Source organism: Muscardinus avellanarius (genome assembly GCF_963383645.1).
Source record: "Muscardinus avellanarius genome assembly, chromosome: 18".
NCBI lineage: Eukaryota > Metazoa > Chordata > Mammalia > Rodentia > Gliridae > Muscardinus > Muscardinus avellanarius.
The window spans coordinates 2,676,649-2,698,247 of NC_137804.1; the positions used below are offsets into that span (position 1 = coordinate 2,676,649).

The window sequence follows — 21,599 nt, forward strand, 5'->3', positions numbered from 1 at the left end:
GGTGGGATCGGGTGCTCCGAAAGACTTTACTGTGTGCAACTCTAACTCATAATTAACGACCTCTCGCATTCTTAATGCTACCAAGACATAAAATGAATTGCAATTCTTTTTCACTTTGAATTTTTAGGTTTAAAAAATGGCCTTGATAATCTCTTACAGTAGGCACTAGAACATATTTTTGGACTAAAAAGAGCAAAAGTTGTATGATAGATGGCAGCTGAGCATGCTAGGCCAACCCAATCCTTGTCCTTTTAGTTGAGAGGGTAAAAGCCCTTGAGGAGGAAGTGGGGCCTGCACAGGTCAGCTCAAGAGGTTTTATGAGTAGACGGCTTTTGTTTTTGTTTTATGGTACTGGGGATTGAACCCAGGGACATTCTATCCAAGCTTCACCCTCAGCCCTATTTTTATTCTTTATTTTGAAATACATTCTCACTGAGTTGCAGAGGACCTCACTAAATAGCTGAGGCTGGCTACGAACCCGCAATCCTCTTGTCTCAGCCTCCCAAGGATTGGGAATAGAAGTGTGTGCCACCAGGCCTGGCTAGTAGACAGGTTTTTAAACTCAAAGCCTTTGACTATTCTCATCATACTGAAACAGTGAGGTCCAAGGAGAAAAAAACCACTTAATCCTGGCCCAACCTAGCCATCAGCAATAACCAGAAATAACCTCCATAAAGCCAGAAGATGAGTCCTCAGAAAACCAGCATACCTTTCCACAGTGTCTGAGCCTGAGTCCTGCTCCTTCCTTACAGTTAGAAAATTAACCCCAGCCAGGAGAGGTACCCATTAACCTCGAGAAAGTCTAACCCTTCTCCTTCCTGAAGGGCAGATTATTTCTGTGTGCTTATCCATCAGGAAACTTTTTCTTCATTTCTAACTCAGCTAATCTTTGTACATTATGAAGATAACATGATAGTAACTTGTGTAAACCCTACAAACAGCACAGAGGATATAAAAGTGAAAAGTAAAAGGTGTCCATATCTACTCCACAGCCCCACGCCCACCAGTCCTGGCACCATACACAGCTGGCTTCAGGAAGAACAAATGTGGCGGTGAGGACATAACAGGCCTCCCTTCTCACCCTCCCTGCGTCAACCCCACGCCCATCACAGAAGGTGAAGAGGGTCAGACGACTCTGACGAGCCCTCACTATCTGAGCCTGGGTCCTCAGTCTGTGGAACCCAGGAACTAAACAACCATCATCCCAAACTCTCACAGACGTAATTCTCAATGTACAAACACAGGAACTGAGTTATGCTTGATAGTTAAAGCCACTAAATAGGTGTTTGTAAACATACACATACAAGTAAATGTTCTACTCTGATATATACAGTTTATATTGTGTGTGTGTGTGTGTGTATGTGTGTGTGTGTGTGTGTGTGTGTTACTGGGGATTGAACCCGGGAGCATTTTCTCTCTCAGGCAGACCCCCAGCTCCGCTTCTGTTGTTGTTGGTGGTGGATGATCTGTTTTGTTGTTGTTGTTGTTGTTGTTTGTTTTTGTTTTTGGTGGTACTGGGCTTCCTGGAAGCCCTTCTACCTCCGGGCTACACTCCCAGACCTATTTTATATTTTTTTACTTGGAAACAGAGTCTCTTAAGCCAGCAAGGCTGGCTCCAAACCAGCGTGATCCTCCTGTCTCCACCTCCCAAGCGCGGGGATTACAAGCGTGTGCCACCACATCCGGCTGTTTGTTTGTTTTTTAACAGCTAGACTGTTGAGAGTCTCGCTAAGTAATCTGTGATCCTCCTGTCTCGGCCTCCCAAGTACTAGGATTACAGACATAGGGCATATGCTATATTAGTATAATATAGGGATTCTTTAAAATTAGATCATTCTAGGAGCCTGGGGATATAGCTCAGTTATAAAGTACTTGCCTAGTATATGCAAGGCCCTATGTTCAATCTCCAGCAGCACACACAAAAATTCTATCTATATTGCTTTAAAATCTACTTTTTTTCATCAAATACATCTCGAACATCTTTCCATATCCATACATGGAAATCAACCTTACTCTTCTTAATGTTTACCTGGTATTCCAATGAAAGAAACACATTTTGCCTTTCCCCCATTGGACACCTAGGACATTGGTAGTGTCTTGTAATTACAAATAGGGTTGTGAAATCTTTATACTAATGGACACTGCCAATAAGGCAAAGGTCATAACAATTTACATTCTGCCAACAGGGCCTATTTCCTCCAACAACGACCATAGCATCCTTTTTTTTTTTTTTTTTTTTTTTTTGTGGTACTGGGGTTCCTGGAAACCCTTCTCTGGGCTACACTCCCAGACCTATTTTATGTTTTTATTTGGAAACATGGTCTCTTAGGCCAGCAAGGCTGGTTTCGAACCTGCCTGATCCTCCTGTCTCCACCTCCCAAGCGCGGAGATTACCAGCATGCGCCGCCACACCCGGCGTCATAGCACTCATTTTAAAAGGACAAATAAAAGATCTTCCTAAAGGAGTTAGCCCTCGTAACTCCACCACAACCACACTTTCCCATGAGCCTTAATGAATGAGAACACTCATTTTCAGCAGCTTATGGAGAGAAAAAGATGTGCTTTCAAAAACTATAACCTGGCCCAGTGCATAGCTCAGTGGTAGAGCACTTGCCTAGCACATGGGAGGCCCTGGGTCCAATTCCCACTACTTCAAAACACCAGAACAACACCAGACCTATGCTCTCTATACCCGACCACAGGAACAGTCGAGAGAACTTGCCTCCCCCAATAATGAGACTATTCCAATGAGGCCTTACCTTTATTTTCATCTGTCTTCACAACCTGGACAAAATCTCTTCGGATGAAGTATTTGAACGCTGGAGCTCGTTTCTCTAGATTTTCATCAAAGATCCAGAGGTTGACCCGAGCCCTGGTGATGGCAGTGTACAGCTGTTTCAGCTCTCCATTGAGGAGCTGGGGAGGGAGTGAGCACAGGATCATGAGCCTTTTGTCTGCAGCTACAACGTGCCACACTTCGATGGCCCCACTCTGGTCTTGAAAACCCACAAAAACTAGATCTCAGGGAAGCATGCACAGCTGTGAACAGGACTCCAGCTCAGCAGCTGCAGCGCAGACAAGCGAGGAGCTAGTGAACTTAGGAGAAAGTTTCCACCCAAAAGGTGAGTGAGCGCCCCATCATCTGCCGTGACTCTTGTTTTAATTTTAAAATGACCACAGATTCACTAGAAGTTATACCCTTCATTCAGTTCAGTTTACCTGGTGGATACATCTTACACAATTAGTGTGACTTTTTAAAAATTAAGCCAGTCATACACTTCTATTATAACTCTTATTCGTAGCAAAGTACTCAGAAGCTACTCTATGACCAGGAAATTTCTGAAAAGAACTGAGTTCCAGAGGTGAACAGAAATTACTGCCCTCCCCATTAGACTTTCAGACCCCCCCATCAAGCCGAGTTCTCTGCTGAGAAAAAGGAAGCTTGCCAGCACCGAGGCCTCTGCCTCTTCCCAGTCTCCGCACCGCTGCTGATATAAAGTAGGACCGGCCAGGTTCAGGCCCCATGTTTCAGCTCAGCTTCTCTCCGAAGCCTTGTTTGCTGCTTCCATGTCAGTGAATGTGTGGACACAGGGCGGAAGTTCACCTTGTACATTTCTGGGTTGACCATGAGGGACCGAGTCTGAGAAGAGCTCGGCTTCTCCAGGGGCACTTCGACCAATGGCCAGTTCTCCTCTCTGGAGTCGGATGATGAAGGCGTGAATGAGGAAATGACCTTCCATTCCTTGTAAGCCTGGACAACAAGGACAAATTATAAACCAATAGAATATGCCTTTGAACTGCCTCCCCAAGTGTCATGGAACTGAGCCCCAACCAAGATCAGGCCTTCAACACAGCTGTGAGAAGGGGTCCTCCTGCGGCCTCAGAATGGATGGGAGGGGGCTACTATGGCAGCTGCTGTGAAAATCCCCAGACGCTTGGCAAGGCAGCTGAGAAGCCAGGCATATGTGCCCACACTGGGAAGAAGACTCAGGGCCCGGGAAGCCATTCTAGTTGAGTGGATTTCTACATGCACTATGGAGAGGAGCTGCCCCTTCTCACAGCGTGGCTAGGGAATGCCATTGGAGCCAGTAGTTAAGACACATGTGGCAGACTGACCAATGAAATTATTCAACCTGAGATGGGAGAGACTCCAGGTGCTGTGGGCGCACTGTGCAAGGCGGACTCTGAGATAAGAAAGGAAATATGTGTGATTCAGTTCTCGTACTTACTAACTACATGGGCTCACACACACAGCGTATTCCCTTCCTCTCCTCAAGTTTGTAGGGAAAATAAAAGGAAATGGTCAATGCCAAGTGTCAACAATGTTTGATGTTTTACCCATGTTTTCCCTTTACCCAAGTGCCAAAACCAAAGTGACTGTGTAGACCAGGGTTTGGCAGTTTTCTCTAAGGATCAGATAAGAGGTTTGGCCTTGCAGGTCACATGGTCTCTCTTAGAGCTGCTCTGCTCTGCCTTTGTAGTGCTAAGCAGCCACTGTCAACATGGCACAAGTGGGTGCTGTGTTCTAATAAAGCTTTATTTGTGGGCACAAATTTAATTGCATATCATTTCCATGTACCACGGAATATTATTATCCCTTGGGTTTTTTCCATTCATTAAAAACTTTCAGGCTGGGTGTGGTGGCACACGCTTGTAATCCCTGCGCTTGAGAGGTGGAGACAGGAGGATAGCACTGGTTCGGAGCCAGCCTCGCTGGCTTAAGAGACCCTGTTTCCAAATTGAAAAATATAAAATAGGTCTGGAAGTGTATCCTGGCGGTTAAAGGGCTTCCAGGAACCCCAGTACCACCAAAAAAAAAAAAAAATTCAGATCCATTCTTGGTCCACAGACCACACAGAATAAGCAGTGGCCTGGATTTGGCCAGCAGGCCCTGTTTTCCAATCCCCTAGCAAAGCCAAAATGCCCAGGTTACATGCAGAATTTAGGATGCAAAATTCCTAAGAAATTTCAGATTCCACACTTTACTATGCCTTGTAAGAGCAGCTAATTAACTCTCTTAGCCTTTTCTCTGAATAAGATAGTACTATTTGCCATCTATGTAGCTTTTAAAAGATGCAGAAAATATGAAGTGGAGAGCAAAAATGATCTGCTCTAAGCTACCCCATAACCTAAACTCTGTGTTTAAATTAAGTTAAATGCCCTAACCACTATCTATAAAACAGAAACAGTCATGCTACTAATCAATTATGGAATTAATCACTATGTTCCAAAATAATATGTTAATCATGAACTTGTTTAAGTAGCTCGAAGGTTTAGGGAAAAGCTTCAGGACATGTTCGTGACTGCCCTCTTTGCTATTTAGCTGGCAGAATTGTCTGCCCAGGAAAGCAGGAAAATGACAAAAGTACCTGACATTTGAAGGGACCCTCCTGTCAGGCTGCACCAGGCGCAGACTGCCTGACTGCACCAAGGCTGAGCACAGGTGCTCGGCTTCTCTGGGAGAGAAGCAAGAGCTGCTCGGATGGTACATGACTGATCTGTTCCCATGAATCAGACACATTTTTTTTCAGGATGGAAACTTCAAGGAGTATGTGTATTTGTAGAAGGATACAGGCCTACAACACCTGTGGCAGTAAAAAGAAAAGCATTTAAAAGTCTTCCAGATTCTTCTCTTGGGACTAACAATTGTGAAGGAAAGGCTTAGATTCTACTTGCAAACTCACTTTGTGGGGCCTATTCTCAAGTTTCAAAGTCCACTAGCCAACCCATAAAAGGTGCAATTTTCAAAGTCCCCCCAACCCCTTCACACATGAGTGAGAAAGAAGGGGCTCTCCACTGGGACGGAGTATAGATGGCAATTCGCCTTCCAAAGCCCATGGAGGGTAGTTTGGGGGTAACTGGGGAAATGAGTGCTCTCCCCCAAGATGAGGCAACACCCTATGAGAGACAGGTTTAGTGTAGCCATTCCTTGGGTCCTTCCCCATCTCAGAAGAAAGCCCTAGCAACCATGTGGTTGTGCAGCAAAATCAATCCCCTAGAAAGAAGAATTACAAACAGGGGTGAGTGGAGGGCTTTCTTCCCTGCCCTTCCTCATAACACTCACAGCCAAGGAGACAGATGCTACAAAGAATGCCTGCCTGAAAACTAAACCGGATTGGGAGAGGAAGCCACAGTGGATGAGAGAGCTCTTCACAGTTGCCCTGCCAAACAGCCAATTGCTGTGCAGCAACCTCAGCCAGCCGCCTCAAAAGAAGCCCCAAACACAAGACCACAGAGACTGGGGATGGAGGTGATCTGCCTCCCTTCTCCTTGAATTAAAGCATTTCCTCCTCTCATTTGCTGGCAGGTTCTTTTTGGCCTAGAGATTATAGATGATTAACTGAGGGTGTACTTTCTGCTGGGGTATGCATGATTACATTGACATTGGACAGTATCCCATTCAAAGGTTTTTCACAAGTCTACTGTGTAAGCAGAATGCAGGTTCCACAAAAGATTCAGCTTAGTTGTTTGTTTGTTCTTAATTTCATGTAACTCACTGAGTCTTTAGTGGGAGAGAGCGTAAGGTCAAGACTTGGCCATTTCCAGCATTACACTGAGACCAAATAATGGTATTTTTCTTTCATAAACAGATCCTACCACAACTTACAGTTCCTTCAGTCCAAAGATTCTTGAGCTTCTTATTGGCACACACACATATAACTGGTACTTAATAAGCACAGGTACAACAAATTCTTACCCCTTCTTCCTTTTGGGGAGCCTCAGTCCAACCATGACCAATGGATGTGTTAGTAGAATAAAAAAGGTAGTCCTCAGAGATTAAAAATGGTTCCAGGGTTAATGAATGTGCATCTGATTTTATTAGCAAAATTCAGTAGAAAAGGAATTGCAATGATAGACACATTATAAAAGGTTCTGAAAGCCAATTCACAGGTGAAGTGTCAAAGGAGATACAATGGAAAGAGATTTGTAACTGAAAGAATCTAGGTTCATCTTCAGGCTCTGCCGTCTATGTTATCACTACGAACAACTTACCTAACCTCAGTGACCTTTGGCTTTATCTATAAAATTAGAGTAAGAAAAATAGAGATCGCCTCCGAGGGTTGATGAGTGAGACAATGCACTCAAAAGGTACTTTATAAGCTGAAAAATATCCTTAGCAACATTAGCCATTGGTATTACAGAAAATATGACATTAAAATTATTAGGAAAGAGGTAAGGAATTTCTTTAAAGGCTCATCTCTGAGGCAGATTTGAAGGTGTCAAAGCCAACAGTGCTCCTGGAGGTGTCAAAGCCAATAGTGCTCCTGACTTAGGTATGAAACAACCCCTTCAAGCATGCACCATGTGTAATGGGAAGTGTGCAACAGGGACCAGAACACAGCCAGCTAAGTCCCCAAAGACACCACAGCATGGTCAGCAGCCAGCCTGGGTCCCCAGCAACAGATGGTGGCACAAGGAAACCAGTGGCTAGGAGACCCAAAACAATGATTTGGATCCGATGGCTCTACCAATAATGAACAAGTTTGCGGAGAAAAGCCATCAGAAGGATCAGGAGCTGAGTCAAAGCAATGGGCTGACGCAGAGGTCTCTGGGGTCAGTCTGGGGACTCCCTGGCTGCCATGGTCCACATGGGCCACAAGCAGTGGTAGTGAAGCCATGCCAGAAGGGGTCCCAGGTGGGCAGCTGCTCTTGTCCCCATATTACCTGATCCAGCGGGCAGGAACCAAGCCTCAATTGTCTTCCCGGAGTTGTCTTTCTATGAACTGACCTTGCCCAGTTCTGTCCTCATAGGATGGACCTTGCTACCCTTGCCTTCTTTGTAAGGCTCTCCTTAGAGCTCGCTCCAACTTAGCATCCCTGGGAGCCAAGGATAACAGTAGCTAATGAAAACTGGGAACTAGCCCTTAATTGTAGGCACTCAGAAGATGAGTACAAGAGCCAGGGAAGGGAATGGGGAGAACCAGCCCATGACTGGCGTGCTGTGGACAGCCACAGCCACTGTCAAGACCCACATCTAAATAATATACACCCACTCAAAATGGATGCTGCCCCAACACAAGCAGGTACCTGTGACACACTCTCTTATCCTCGCCTCCAAACTCTCCTCCCCAGAGGGGAAGTTCATTCATGCAGGTATGGGTTGTGTGAAAAGAATACAGTCTGACATACCTCAGAATCAGTAAAAAAGTTGTAAAGGAGAACGTCATCAAATTCTAAGCCTTTTGCTTCATAAACCGTTAGCACAAGTGCTAACCCCAGCTCTTCTGGAATTTTCTCCTTTGCCATTTCATTGGCAACAAGGATTACCTGAAGTGAACAAAACAACATTAAATTCTACAAAGAAAAACACGGTAAGGATCTGTGGTATCTTTAAAGATGAACAGCGAGCATAGACCTGGTCAGTAAGAACAGGGACAGTATTAAAACAATTAGTCACTCACCTATCTCTGGAGCTCACCCATTCTGGGACAGGGGTTACCGAATTCTACCTTGTGGAATAATTCAGTCTCTCAGTCTTTTTGTGACTGCGAGCTGCCTTTTATTACAAAACATACCATCCCAAGAAGCTCACCTGGTGGGCACCAAACTCAATGGGCTGGGTTTTCCTCTTGTTTCCTCTTAGCAAAATTGCCAGGTCACTTACACTACAAGACTCCAGGACAGTCGGCTTGGGACCGTCAAAGAGGCCAGAATCCCTTGGAAGGCGATCAAAGGATTCTGGGAAATAGAACTGAAGTAAATCTACCACTCCAGATGCCAGATTGAGGATGCCTGGGATAAAACAGAAACACATTCAGATACTGTACAACATGATTTTTTTAATAACTTTATGTTTTGGATGTTACTGTTATTTTGTGTTTTTCCTGAGAAGGAGTATTGGCCCTGGAAGTATGTATTTCCAGCACCCATCAGACTACCAATATGGCCCCAACCATTCTACTCTGGTGCAGTGAAGGAAGAGAAAGATGTGCTGCTAAGCTGAAGGGGTTTTGCAGGACCCAACTTACAGTCCTAATTAGAGAAAATTACCTCCTAAGGAAGAGAAAAGGCAGAAATGCAATTTAAATAATTGGAGCTGTTAAAATGCCCATAAAAGAGGCCAAGATAGGCTATGGTAAGAAAACAAGCATTGGCCTGTCTCCTCTCATTGGTGCTGAGAGCACTGGAAGCAAAGTTACCATGGTAACTGCAGCGCTGAATGTTAGCTGAGGACAACAAGCCAGGCCTCCATCACCCTTATCCTCCAGGTTTATAGTCAGCTGAGAGAGGACTGCACAAAGAAAACCTGTTAGAGGAGGAGAAAAGATTCTCCAAAGAGCTTTCTCCCCAGTCCTGTTTCTCGTCTAAGCTCTGAGTGGCACTGACATTACTGAACACCTCACACGCAATAGTCTCCTCCATAGTGTTCAGTCCATTTAACCCTAACCACACACAACCCGGTGAGACAGATGAGGCAATCATACTTTTACAAGGAAACAAGGAAGTCCAAGACATTGGATCCCAGCAATGGGATTTGAAGCAGGATTGAGTATCTATCTTGCTGGCTCTCTCTACTTCCCTTAGGGCCATGTGTCCTTTGCCTAACATTAGATAGGTTATAAAGCACAGGTAGAACATCACAAAATGTCTTGTGTGTCCCATTGTTACCAAATAATAAGGGGAAATTTTGCTATCCAATACTGTCATTACTGCAAGTGTACCATGTAAAGCGATCACGAGCATAATATAAGCTGCTGATTGTAGGCAAATCAGCTACCACACGATGGTCATCTTCCTTAGGAGCTAGCCAGGACAAAAACTTACATTAATGGGAGGATCAGAAAAGAGCACAGAAGTGTTGTTCGTGCCCTGAAAAACTAGAATCCACTTCAATGTCACTCAGGAAACTAGATAAGTAGTGTTTGATATAACCATACTCAAAGAATAAAAGATAGTTCAACCATAAAAATGAAAAAGTACAGATACATGCTATAACATGGGTAAACCTTGAAAACATTATGCTTAGTTAAAAAAAAAACTATCATTCTATTTGAATGAAATTTCCACAAGATGCAAATCCATAGACACCAAAGGTGAGTGGTTGTCATGGGTGGGGGGAAGAGCGTGATGGGCGTTCCTGCTGTGGTTATGGGGCTTCCTTCTGGAGTGATGAAATGTTCTGGAATTATATGGTGGTGATGGTCACACATCTTCATTAATACATTAAAAACCACTACACTGAACATTTCAAATACACGAACTCTATGCTATGTGACTTTCAATCTTCAAAATAGTAAGAGAGCTGAGCAGGCTGCTCACTACTATAATTTCAATACCTGGGAGGCTGAGACAGGAGGATCGCGGGTTTAAAGGCAGCCTCAGAAAGTAGTAAGACAGCTAGCAACCTGGAAAAGCCCTGTTTCAGAAAAAAATAATTGTGCTAGGGGTGTAGCTTGGAGGTAGAATGCCCCTGGGTTCAATCCACACTACCAATAAATAAATAAATAAATAAATAAATAAATAAATAAATAAACAAACAAACAAATAAATAATAGGACGAAGAAAGGAAATAAACACAGTATATTTTCATTACCTATTCAGTAAGTATATGCGTAATGATGCATGTTACATATGTGTGAAAAAAAGATCAGAAAGAAATGGAATAAAATTTTTCACATTGTGGGAGAAGAAATTGCAAAACATAAAACCAACAAAAGATATAAAAGGAAAATTGGTTAGAAAATCTTATAAATCAATATGAAAAATATATGCAAAGGATAAAACCAGACAATTTGCAGAAGAAAACAGAACAGTCACTAAGCACATGAAGATATCACACCTCAGAGAAATAAAATTAAATCCACTGGCAGAATTCATTTTACACCCACCATGAGAACCAAGCAAGAGTGAACAAGCCTGTGGATAGAATATATATCCAAAGAGATTTGTTCAGGAAATTTAAGCCCAAAATCATACGTCACAATAAGAACTGACAGGAACCTAATCCCCAGCACTGGAAAAAGGAGAGTAAACTGTGGTTTAGTCATGAAATATTAGCAAAAGTTGGAAATGTATAAACTAGAGAGAGCTCCATGTTAACAAAATGAAGAACTCTCAAAACCACAGTGTTTGGCAAAAACACAGTTGCAGAAAGATCTAGGCATGATCCTGTAGATAACATCTTTAAAGACGCAAAATAACACCTCATGCTGTTCATGGAGAGTTGAAAACACAGGGGGAGAACTTGTCAGCATGTATAAAGCATAAATAAAACACTCTCTCTGGCATCATATCATTCAAGCACCCTGCCTCCGTTCCCTTGCATGGACAGTGCGCAATGCCTGCTTGCAGGGCTTGAGGCTTGAGCAGAGGTTCCCTGTAAACAGCTTAGCACTGGGCCTGGCACAGATCTGGGGCATAGCCGAGACACAAACCAGGCTCCCAGGCTCCTACCACAGCGTTTCTACTTCTCCTTGGGAGAAAAACTGCTTTGGGGTTGTTAATGGCTTGTAACTGGCATATTACTTTACAGAGATTAGACAGCCACTTCCAAGATATCTTACCAAAAGTTCTTAAAGCAGTTTAAATGGATTGTAACTGGCATATTACTTTACAGAGATTAGACAGCCACTTCCAAGATATCTTACCAAAAGTTCTTAAAGCAGTGTAAATGTCCCCCTGAAATGTTTTCATGTCACAGCAAACTCCTTAAAATATAATTGTATTTAAAGTCCATTTCTACCCAACCGCATTTTGAATTATCGACTTACTTTCTGCGGTGGCAGAAACCATAGGACCTCAACCCACAAACTCCAGCCGCCAAGGCCTCGCCAGAGCTACCCTGCAGGTTCAGGGCCAAGGCCAACCCCAGCACCTCCCCAAGCAGCGAGCCCAAGGCCTGGCCGTACCAGAGTGGGACCTGTAATTCTGGTATAGGTGGTGGATCTTCTTGGGCTTCCGGACAGCACACTGCTTGTCTGCGGTGTTTCTGCTGGCGTAGTGGAAGAGAGAGCGCAGGTCACTGAAGCGGAAGGCCACGCCTTTCATGATGCTCTGGGCTGTGTCTCCAGTGAGGAACATGGCGTTGGGGTCGTTGATGCACTTCATCAGCAGGGCCAGCTCGGCCTGGGTGAAGTCCTGAATCTCGTCGCCATAGAGCTCGTGGATGGACCAGGGGAGTGCCTTGAGCTTCGACAACCTCTGGGACAGGTTGTACAGGACATCCTCTTCATCAAAGTAACCTTTCTGGGACCTGATCTGCTGATACAGACAGAAGAGGCTGTAGATCTCGCTCCGGTCTTCCTTGAAGTTGGGGGACCGTTTCCTCCCTAATTTCTTATACGCTTCTTCAGTGAGTCTCCCGTAGGGACAGCTGAGAGCCTCAAAAGAACCCTTCAGAAAAGACTTGATCTCTTTCCAAATCAGTGCGGGGTTGTAGGAGGTTTTTCCTTTAGTCATCTTGGGCCAAATCTCGTTGGTGAACACCTCAAAGGTCACATACACCCGGGGGTCACTGTCCCCAGCGCGCGCCTCCGTGGCTCGCTCCTCCTCGCTGCAGTCCCCGTCGGCCTCGGCATCCTCCTCGTCCTCCTGCCAGTCAGGGATGTTCAACTCATCCTGCATGGACCACCCTGCGATGCTCCGCTTTAAGCTCCCATCCTCATTCCTCAGAAAGAACGGTTTAGGCAAGGAGGCATCAAGCAGGAGCAGCAGCTGCTTGGAAGTGACAAAGAGAGGGAAGTGCTCGTCCCTCAGGTCCTGGAGTTTGTGGACATGGGCTTCCAGTGGCTTGTAGTGGCTGGTGGCTTTGGTGGACTTGGAAAGCTCAATAAAATTCCTCTGCACCTCCTGGCACAGGACGTGGTTCTTGGTCACGAAGATCTGGTGCAAGTGCTCCAGCTGGTGGGGACGCCCCAGCGCACACCCTTCTGCTGCGTGGCCATCCCCTGTGGGCGCCACGCTGGCTGCCCCTGCACCGGCCTCGCCCTCCTGCTCCTCTGGCCCAGCTGCCGTTTCCACTGGGCCAGAACCTTCCTCTTCCTCATCCTCTTCTACCTCCTCCTCCTCCTCCCTCCCCAGACCCCCTTTTCTGGGCTCCACTTGCAACTTCGTCTTGGGCCAGGCCTGCTTGGCCAGCAGCGGGCTTCCTGCCTGCTCAGCCTTTTCCCAGTAGACGTGGAATTTCTTCCACAGCCTGTATAAGCAGCAGGTTGTCTTCCCAGTGCCGCTGCGCCCGATCAGGATGATGGGCTCCAGCGGCCGGGGGTTGAGGTCAATCACCGCGTACTCCAGCTCGCCCACGCGGAAGGGGTACTCCACCGTGGCGGTCATGTCGTTGAGAATGTTGAAGGCCATGCTGGTGCTGAAGCTGTGGAACTTCATGATGTTGTACTCCGTCTCCACTGCGCTGGCCGGGGGAAAGTACTCGGGATCCAAGCGCTCCCTGCTCTTCTCTACCTCTGTATCCTCCACGTAGCAACGGGGAATCCGCTTCTGGATTTTCATGTTAGACGACACCTGGCCTTTGCTGATACCCTTGAGCTTCTTACGCAGGACGCAGGACAAGCCCCGGTTGTAGGCACTGCAGATGGCCATGATGGAATCTGACAGTTTGCAGTGGTCTAAGACAATGTCCCAGATCCGGATAATCTCTGTGTAGACCCGCCCTGACTTCTCCCGGGAGCAGGGGCTCCGCTCTGGGGTGAAGGCCCTCTCGGGACTCTCGCTGCAGCGTGGGGAGAAGTCAATGGCGAGTTCCCACAGCATCCTGGCACCCTTGTCCAGCTTGGCCTCAAAGAGCCGGATGTTGCCCTTCAGGTGCTTCAGCCTCTTCTGCAGACCCTGGGTCCACTCGCCGTTCCCCAGCTGCTGGATGGCCAGGATGATCTTCTTCTTGATGACCTTGGTCATCACCTTACTGGACAGCTTCTTCAGCATTTCTGAGGTGCACTCGATCTCCCAGGTCATATTATCGAAGTCCTGGAGGCAGGCCTCGAGCTCCTGCATGCTCCAGGTGTCCTGCTCCTCACTGCCCTCCCTCACCCTGTGGCCAGCAGGGACAAGCTGGAGGGCCCCAGGGCCCACCTGGGCATGAGCGTCCCCGGCCTCCGGGCTAGCAGGGCTGGTCCCAGTGCAGTCGGAGCTCCCCACACCCAGGGGGCATGGGACTTGGTCTTTCTTCCCTCCTGTGCCTACAGCGGCCTCCAAATGCTCAGAATGCTGAGGACCATCCTCAAGAAGGGCCATATCCAGCTCAACCTGCTGGATCAAAACAGTGATGTCCTGCACAAGGCGGTCCCTCAGGGAGTGTGGCTTCGTGGCCTCGAGCTCCTGCCTGCTCAACTGAGCCTCAGGGAGAGTCTCCCAGCTGTCGGGAACCGCAGCCCCTTCAAGGGTCCCACTGCTGGGCTCACACACCAGTGACTTGAGGGAGCCCTGGGACTTGAGCTGGGCTGCATGGCCAGGGCCAGACCTCGGGAGCTTCCCCAGGTGGGCAGCGGCCTCCTGCCGGCTCCTGCGCCGACTCTCCGTCAGGGCTTTGTTCCAGGCCAAGAGCAGAGCGTCATTCTTCTTGATGCGGTGCCGAGCATCTTTGCCCTCTTTGTTCTTCAAGTGGAAGTTGATGTCGAACTTCACCAGCAGGTCTATCAGCTTCTTCATGCGCTTCAGCATGCCCTTCTGAAAGAGGAGGTGCATCAGCGTGTTCCCACTGCTGTCCTGGGTGTTGGGGTCCAGGTAGTGGAACTTGGTGGGGTTGGACCAGAAGAGATCCAGGAGGTGGCTGAGGAAGCTAAACCCGACGTCGGCTGAAAGACAAACACAGTCCATGAGTGCGGAGCCACGCCTCTCGGGCGGGCAGACTGGCTTCAGAGCGGTGCCAGCCTGGGCCTTCTCAGAACGCTCACCTCCCACAGGGTCTGATGCCCATCGAATAACCCAGTGGTTCTCGGCCAGGGGTGGTTTACTCCCAGAGGAAATGTGGCAATGGCTGGAGGCATTTCTGACTGTCACAACCAGAAGGGTGCCCCTGGCAGTGGCTAGCAGAGAGGCCAGGGATGCCGCTAAATCTCTGCAATGCACAAAATGTCCTCTGATGACAAAGAACTGCCCTGCCCATATGTCAGCAGTGTGCCCCAAAATAACCCAGGCATAGTCTAGGAAGACCCTTTATATAAGGATTCTTGAAAATGGTGTAAATAAATGGAAAGTACTTGCCAGCTACCAACAGCCAGCTTTTAAAAATCCCCAGTGTGCCCACCCTGACCACTCACCATGACGGTCACTTATGCCCATCATGCTGTGGGTGAGAGACCAGGAGATCTGGACAGGCATGGCAAGGAAATGGGCCCTTTTCAGATTAGCGTTTTTGCCAAATGGAAGATCAAAGAGCATAGCATCAGTTCTAATCTCCAGCTTCCCAAGAAAAGACTGCTTTGAAGTCGGGCTTACCATTGATATCTAGGAAGATGTGTAGTGATGCGTGCAGAGGCGTGTCTCCCTCTGTGAGCGACATGGCCCGGGGGTCTGCACCCTTGGTCAAGAGAAGGAAAGCCAAGTCGAAGTCTTCATATTTCAGGCACAAGAGAAGCGGCTTCTCCTGGCTCTCCTGGAGCCCCTCCGGCAAGGCTGACACAGGGCAGAAAAGAAGGTCGCCTGTGAGTTTTGCTCCTGCGGAGAGGAGGAGCCCAGCGCCCTGAGGGCAGGGGGCTGCTTCTGCCACTCAGGCCCAAGGAAAGAGCCTGTGCTGATCCACCCCAGGTGCCCTGTCACTGCGCCCCTGCAAGCAAAGGCTGCCCAGTGTCCTCCGCTGCCAGCTCTGCTTTTTCAGGCATGCCGTCTATGGGCTGGCGCCTCCACTGGTCCCACAGCAGCACAGTGCCCACCATGCACTGACTCAGAGTGAGGGCAGAGCAGGAATGCGATGGGAATCCCAGCACTTGCCTAGTCCCATGCCCACCGCAGCTGGAGACCACGACAGAAGTACCTCTTCCATCCTTGCTTCCATGGTTCGTTACCCTCCCTGACCCCTCTCCATCCCCGCACGTCGCCTTCCTTTACCTACCCCTCTGCGCTACAGCGGGGCCTCCCTGCCTGCCGCCCAAAGACAGTCATGCACTCTATAGTTGCAGCCAGTGTGTGTTTACCTCTGCAGGCTTGGTTCTTAGCACCTGATCCTGGGAGGTAATCTCTAAGTGCTTGCTGAATTAAAGAATAAACAAGAAACCCATGACAAAGAAAGCAACATTCCACATGAGGAAAAGGTTCTGAAGAAATAAAGTACAGAAGGAGCTCCATCTACCTCCTGAGAGCTGTGGGTGGAGCTAACACCTAAAGCCTAGTGTGCTGGGTCCCTATGAAGAGCCCTTCCTCTTACACAGCAAAGCAAGCAGAAACCGCACACCAAGCTGTCCTTCCAAATGCCTGCACACAGTCGCTCCTTTAATCAGAACAGCCTAAGAAGCGGAGGCTAGCCGGGCGTGGTGGCACACGCTTAGAACCAGTACTTGGGAGGCTGAGACAGGATGATCGTGGTTTGTGGACAGCCTCAGCTACTTAGTGAGGTCTTCCGAAATTTGGTGAGACTCTGTTTCAAAATAAAGAATAAAAATAGGGCTAGGGGTGTAGGTCAGAGGTAGAATGCCCCTGGGTTCCAGCCTCAGTATCAATAAAAAGAAGAAGTGGAGGCTATTATCGCTGCCAACTTATAAATGACAAAAGGAGGGGGCATAAACAGCAGGCCAAGGCCACAGAGCTAGGAGTGGCCTGGGTGGGTTGCGGATGAGGGGAAGGGGAGGAGGCTGGCGTTTCCAAATTATTTTTTAAACACTGACTCTTGCAAGATGCCTGCACACTTCAGACATTCATCGTCCTGTGTGATTGTTCTGATTAAAGTGACAGAAGTCTCCACCCACCGATTACTTGGCTGCTTCCCTAAAAAATGAGCACGTCAAATCCCAATCTGTTGATTAGAAAAAAAAAAAGTCACAAGGGTTGACAAAAAGCCACACAACAGTATATCCAATGCAGGCGAAAGTTCCCCAGAGGCCATGCAGAGTTGGCCACCGTGGGCCTACCCAGAGCCAAGAACCTTACATACCTGTTTTCACATAAGAGAAAGAGAGAACAGGTAAATAGAATTCACAAAAACGTAGAGTTTCTGGAAAGGCATTCACTTGGGGGTGTTAACCTCATTGCTGTTTCAAAATAGGAAGACACAGGGGTGTCTCTGAAAGCGGGGAGCCAGGCAGGGTTCTGGATTCCCACACAGACACCCCCCGGCCCTCCTGCGCGGCCCTCTCCCGTGCGCTCACCTCCACTGTCTATCAGGCGGCCCAGGAGCTGAGTCTTCCTCTGGTCCCAGGCACTCAGGTGGGGGATGAGGGTGCAGATGTCCAGGTCTGAGAGGCTGCAGTCTTTGATGAGGCAGTCTCCGAGCGCGGGCTCCCCGCTCACTCTGCGGGTAAGCAGCAGGAGCACTTCGGCCCATTTCTGTTTTTCCAGTAAGAACTTGATAAAGGTGTTGGCACAGTCTCGATTGATGTCACAGATCAGGTCAGGAGGAATTTCTTTCAAGAATAAGAATAAACCACACTCCAGAAAAGGTTTAGGTGAGTTGTCGTCCTTTCCCAACCACAACCCAACATATATACATAATTAACCATTAACATGGATTACGGAACATGTTTTTGGGCACTGGAGAAACTATACACAAATGATTATCTCGGGTTAATTACTTGGTCACTGGTGAACATCAAACCATTAACCGTGCGGGCTTCTAAAGGAGACGAGAATGGCGTACGGAGAGCACAGAGCTCGGCCCCAGAGGTGCAAGAGCGGGGCTGTGGCCTGAGGCGGAGCACTCGGGCCAAGGCAATGCTCTCCAGTGTCAAAGGATGTTCTGCTTAAGAAACTGAGCTACAGGGGGTGCTATAAGGTAATCAACAAGGGAAGCCTTGTGGGCCAACAGTGAGAAGATGGTTTAGTCCTCAATTCTTGATTGTTTTTCCATGATGTGTGTGTGTGTGCACGCATGTGTGTTTCCATGTGACCCTTGACATCTAGAGACAGGACAATGGTAATCCCATGTCACACTGCTGGTGAATCTTAAAAGGGGAAAACATTTCAAATGGATCCCCAGTGAGTAGTTTATCAATTTAGCAAATAAAAATGCAGGATGCCAGTTCAATTTGAATTTCAGGTGAACAAATAAAATTTTAGCATCTCTCTTATGCAATATTTGGGACACAGTTGTACTAAGAAACAAGTTCTATTTATCTAAGATTTGGTTCTACTGGATATCACGTATTTGGTCTGGCAATTTACCCATAAGAAAGCAGGGAGAAAAAAAAATGGTTAGAAATCAAAGACTACCGAAATAAGGGCAACCTGATTTGCATTTGAAGGCTTATGCTTCTCATCTTTTCCTAAATTTCCCAAAATGAATATTCATATTAATATCTAAAATATTCACTTAAAATAAGGAAAATTAAATATAGGCCAGCCTGTCATCTTCTTTTAGCAAGGATTCAAATCAAAGAAAAATAGACACACTTTAAAGGAACACTTGCCATTTCTGACCCCACTGGTCTTCTGGCAGCCAGGCCACGCCCTCTAGCACCGTGCCAAGGGATGAACGGGACAGGGCTGCGTAAGCTGGGGCCTGAGCCAGCTGAGACTTTCTGTCCTCCTGCACGTGGTTGTTGGTTTGGATGTTCACACTATGACCAAAAGTGAAGCCTAGGACTTCTGTCTACACCACTGAGAGAGAGAGGGGTCTATGGGTCCAGGGATGCTGGCCATGCCAGAGCTTAGAGACTATACTGTTTCCACCCAAGTCTGAGAGTTGCTGACCAGAGGACAGCTGAGCTGAGGACGAGAGACAAGGGTGCTGGTGACGGTGGCTCTGTCCCTCAGCCAACTCAGGCATTTCCAGCATGAGTCCGAAAAGTCACTTTCCTTGATAACTGAAGCTAATCTGAGTCTGTCAATTCCAACAGAAACAGTTCTGAATATCCCTATGGCTGGTTAAGGATACACAGAGGAGAGGAAAAAAGTCAAAACAGCCAGATAGACTAGAGGCATACTCAACTCCAGAAGCAAATCATGGGAAGACTTTTGGAAAGGCACAAAGAGCCAGGAACAGAGAGGAAGAGGAAGTGGTCCAGCCAGAGAGCAGGGAGCCGCCTTAACAAGCGCAATCCCCAAGAAGGAAAGAAGCAAGCCCAAGGACACAGACGGGAGGAAGCAAAGGAAGAAGAAGTGGCAATCCCATCGTGGCCTCTTAGGATATTCTGGCCAAACTCTGATGATAGGGTTTTATTGTCACAACCTTAAGTATAGATGAAAAAGGATGTCATGGGTCAGATGACATTAGGTCCGAAACCCAAAGGCTCCCTAGATGTGATGTGCACAGACTGTCTACACCAATGGGCCTTGGGCAAGGTGCCCCAGCCTAGAGTCTTGTGTGTGCCACTTATCTTTGGCCCATTCATATTCCAGAAAGAAAAGCCAATCTTACTCTCTAACTCACTGAACTCACTCTAACAGCTAACTGGGATTAGCATTTATGTACCGGACTTAGTCCAAATGCTGTAGATGCATTATCCCTGGAGGTTCGTTCCCCAGCTGAGTCCCGAATGAGGAACGTGAAGCTTAATGAGGCAACTAAATGAACCAAGGCCACAGATCGGGCAAGCAGTAGAGCCAAGCCCCAAATGCGGATCAGCTGAAAAATGTGTCTGGCTCCTCCGCCCCTGCCTTCTTGTGCTCTCTGTAAAATGAAGACATCACAGCCTTAATGAATTGTCAACTTTTAAAATGCTAAGTTCATCTTCTTAGGACTCCTAGCAACTCTCATAATTATTTTAGTTTGTCATCTATACTTCTTTCAGGGCAGTTTCCTGATTTTCTCAGAAAGAAAAAAAAAAGTTAGCATTCAATTTTACAAAAACCTATACTCTAACCTTAGCTGTTACCTATAGAAAAAACATTTGTTGTATACAAATAAGGACTGTATGCACACTCTAGCAGGACACGTGAAAAGCTAGTAACAGAGCTTGCCTCTGAGGGGATTTAAGGACTGATGTCTATCCTGTGCCCATAGACTTTTCACTGAAGAACTCTCTTCTGTTTTAATGTTCTACATGTAGATGCACTGCCTTGATTTTTAGATTTTTTTTGCAGCTTTAACAATTCTTTGTTACAAAACAGTAGGAAATAGAAAGAGATGAGGAGAAAAAGCAGCGTGCAGGCACACTGGAAGAAATTAGTTTATTGAAGATATCAGAAAAGAATTTGGCTTTGGTTTTTATTTTTTGTGGCACTGGAAAGTGGACCTAGGCCTCTTGCATGCTAAGTATGAGTTCTACCACAGAGCTATATCCCCAGCCCCTGGAAAAGAGTTTTAGGGGCAAAGTCATCTTTAACACAACTGAATGTTGTGAAGAAAAATACCTTGCAGAGAGGAAAGAAGGCGTAAGAACCTCTGAACTACTTCCTGCTTCAGAAAGTTTTTATGCAATGACCGGTTTCCCGAGTTCATGTACTGCACCAGCTGCTCAGAGGTCCTCCGGAAAATGTCGCTGTCACTAGTGGGTCCATCACCACTGCTGAGTCCTGCAAAACACCGCCAGGTGATGCTTCTGAATGCAGAGGTCGCAGCTGTGGTAGATGTGAACAGAACCACATTCCCTCCGTGTGGCCACCTTTGCAGTGTGGCTGCCGTTCCTCACATCAAGAGCTGTGGCTGTTTCCCCACCTCCCTGATTCTGGCAAGACTTCATTAGTTGCTGTGACTTTTGTGCCAGTGTTCAGCCTGGGCCTTGAGACGCCTTACATACTTCTCTTGGCTCTTGAGGTCTTGGTATCTGCCATGAGAATGAGTGCAGGCTAGTCTGCTGGAGGATAAGAGACAACACAGAACAAAGGAATCAGCCCAGCGTCCAAACTGAGGCCTCATTAGATGCGAGAGAGCCCAGCCAAGATCAGCAGACTGCAGACACCTGAAGGAGCTCCAGTAAGACTGTAAGAACTGAACTGCAATGGACAGGACCAAGAGCTAAGCTAAAGAAGCGCTTTTGTTTGTTAAGGCACTCAGCCTTCAGGTAGTTTAGGTAACTGGTATAACAATACAGGTAACTGACGGCAGGAAGGTGGCTCAGTGCAATGACATCTAACTCCATGCCCGTTACCCACGTAATCTATACGCTTTGTTGGTAAGTGGGAAGGCCAGTTTAAGTAAAGAGCCATCTCTGTAGCCAAGGAAGGTAAGACAATATATCTCTTGGTTCAGTTTATTTGAGAAAGAAGTTGTAATTATAAAATACATACTGATGATGTATTAAAATCAGATTATAATCTCAAAAAGCATTCTTAGTTTAAATGGAACTTCACTGGACAGGGGAGTAAAGAGGGACATCTGTTTTCTCACCAATAGAAAAGGACTTGCCCCACAGCAGAAGTGCTACTATGGTTGCAGAGATGAATTAATGTTCAATGTCGTGTTCTACCAGAGTGGAAACCATTAAAAGAGATGGATTATTTGAAAATGGGGGGGGGGGGTTAAAGCAGCCTTTCTTCAGATGGGCTGCCCTGCAGCGAACCCTGAGCCAAGGAATTGCATCCAAGTAGCTTATTGAGGAGGAAGACCTGCAAGGAAC

The 21,599-nt window shown here is 47.0% G+C and overlaps 1 protein-coding gene across 4 annotated transcripts in view; it reads right to left on the reverse strand.

Moving 5' to 3' along the window:
• The window catches only part of TRANK1 (tetratricopeptide repeat and ankyrin repeat containing 1), a gene marked incomplete at both ends in the record, with an annotated part of 100,280 nt that overhangs the window by 18,269 nt on the left and 60,412 nt on the right, over positions 1 to 21,599 (reverse strand). For all 4 annotated transcript variants that reach the window (XM_080714912.1, XM_080714910.1, XM_080714909.1 and 1 more), the window contains 8 exons: positions 2,760 to 2,916; positions 3,605 to 3,751; positions 8,131 to 8,268; positions 8,534 to 8,733; positions 11,850 to 14,747; positions 15,391 to 15,567; positions 17,253 to 17,507; positions 20,395 to 20,556. In XM_080714912.1, coding sequence (XP_080571038.1) covers positions 2,760 to 2,916; positions 3,605 to 3,751; positions 8,131 to 8,268; positions 8,534 to 8,733; positions 11,850 to 14,747; positions 15,391 to 15,567; positions 17,253 to 17,507; positions 20,395 to 20,556 — 4,134 coding nt within the window. The remainder of the gene's footprint in view (positions 1 to 2,759; positions 2,917 to 3,604; positions 3,752 to 8,130; positions 8,269 to 8,533; positions 8,734 to 11,849; positions 14,748 to 15,390; positions 15,568 to 17,252; positions 17,508 to 20,394; positions 20,557 to 21,599) is intronic.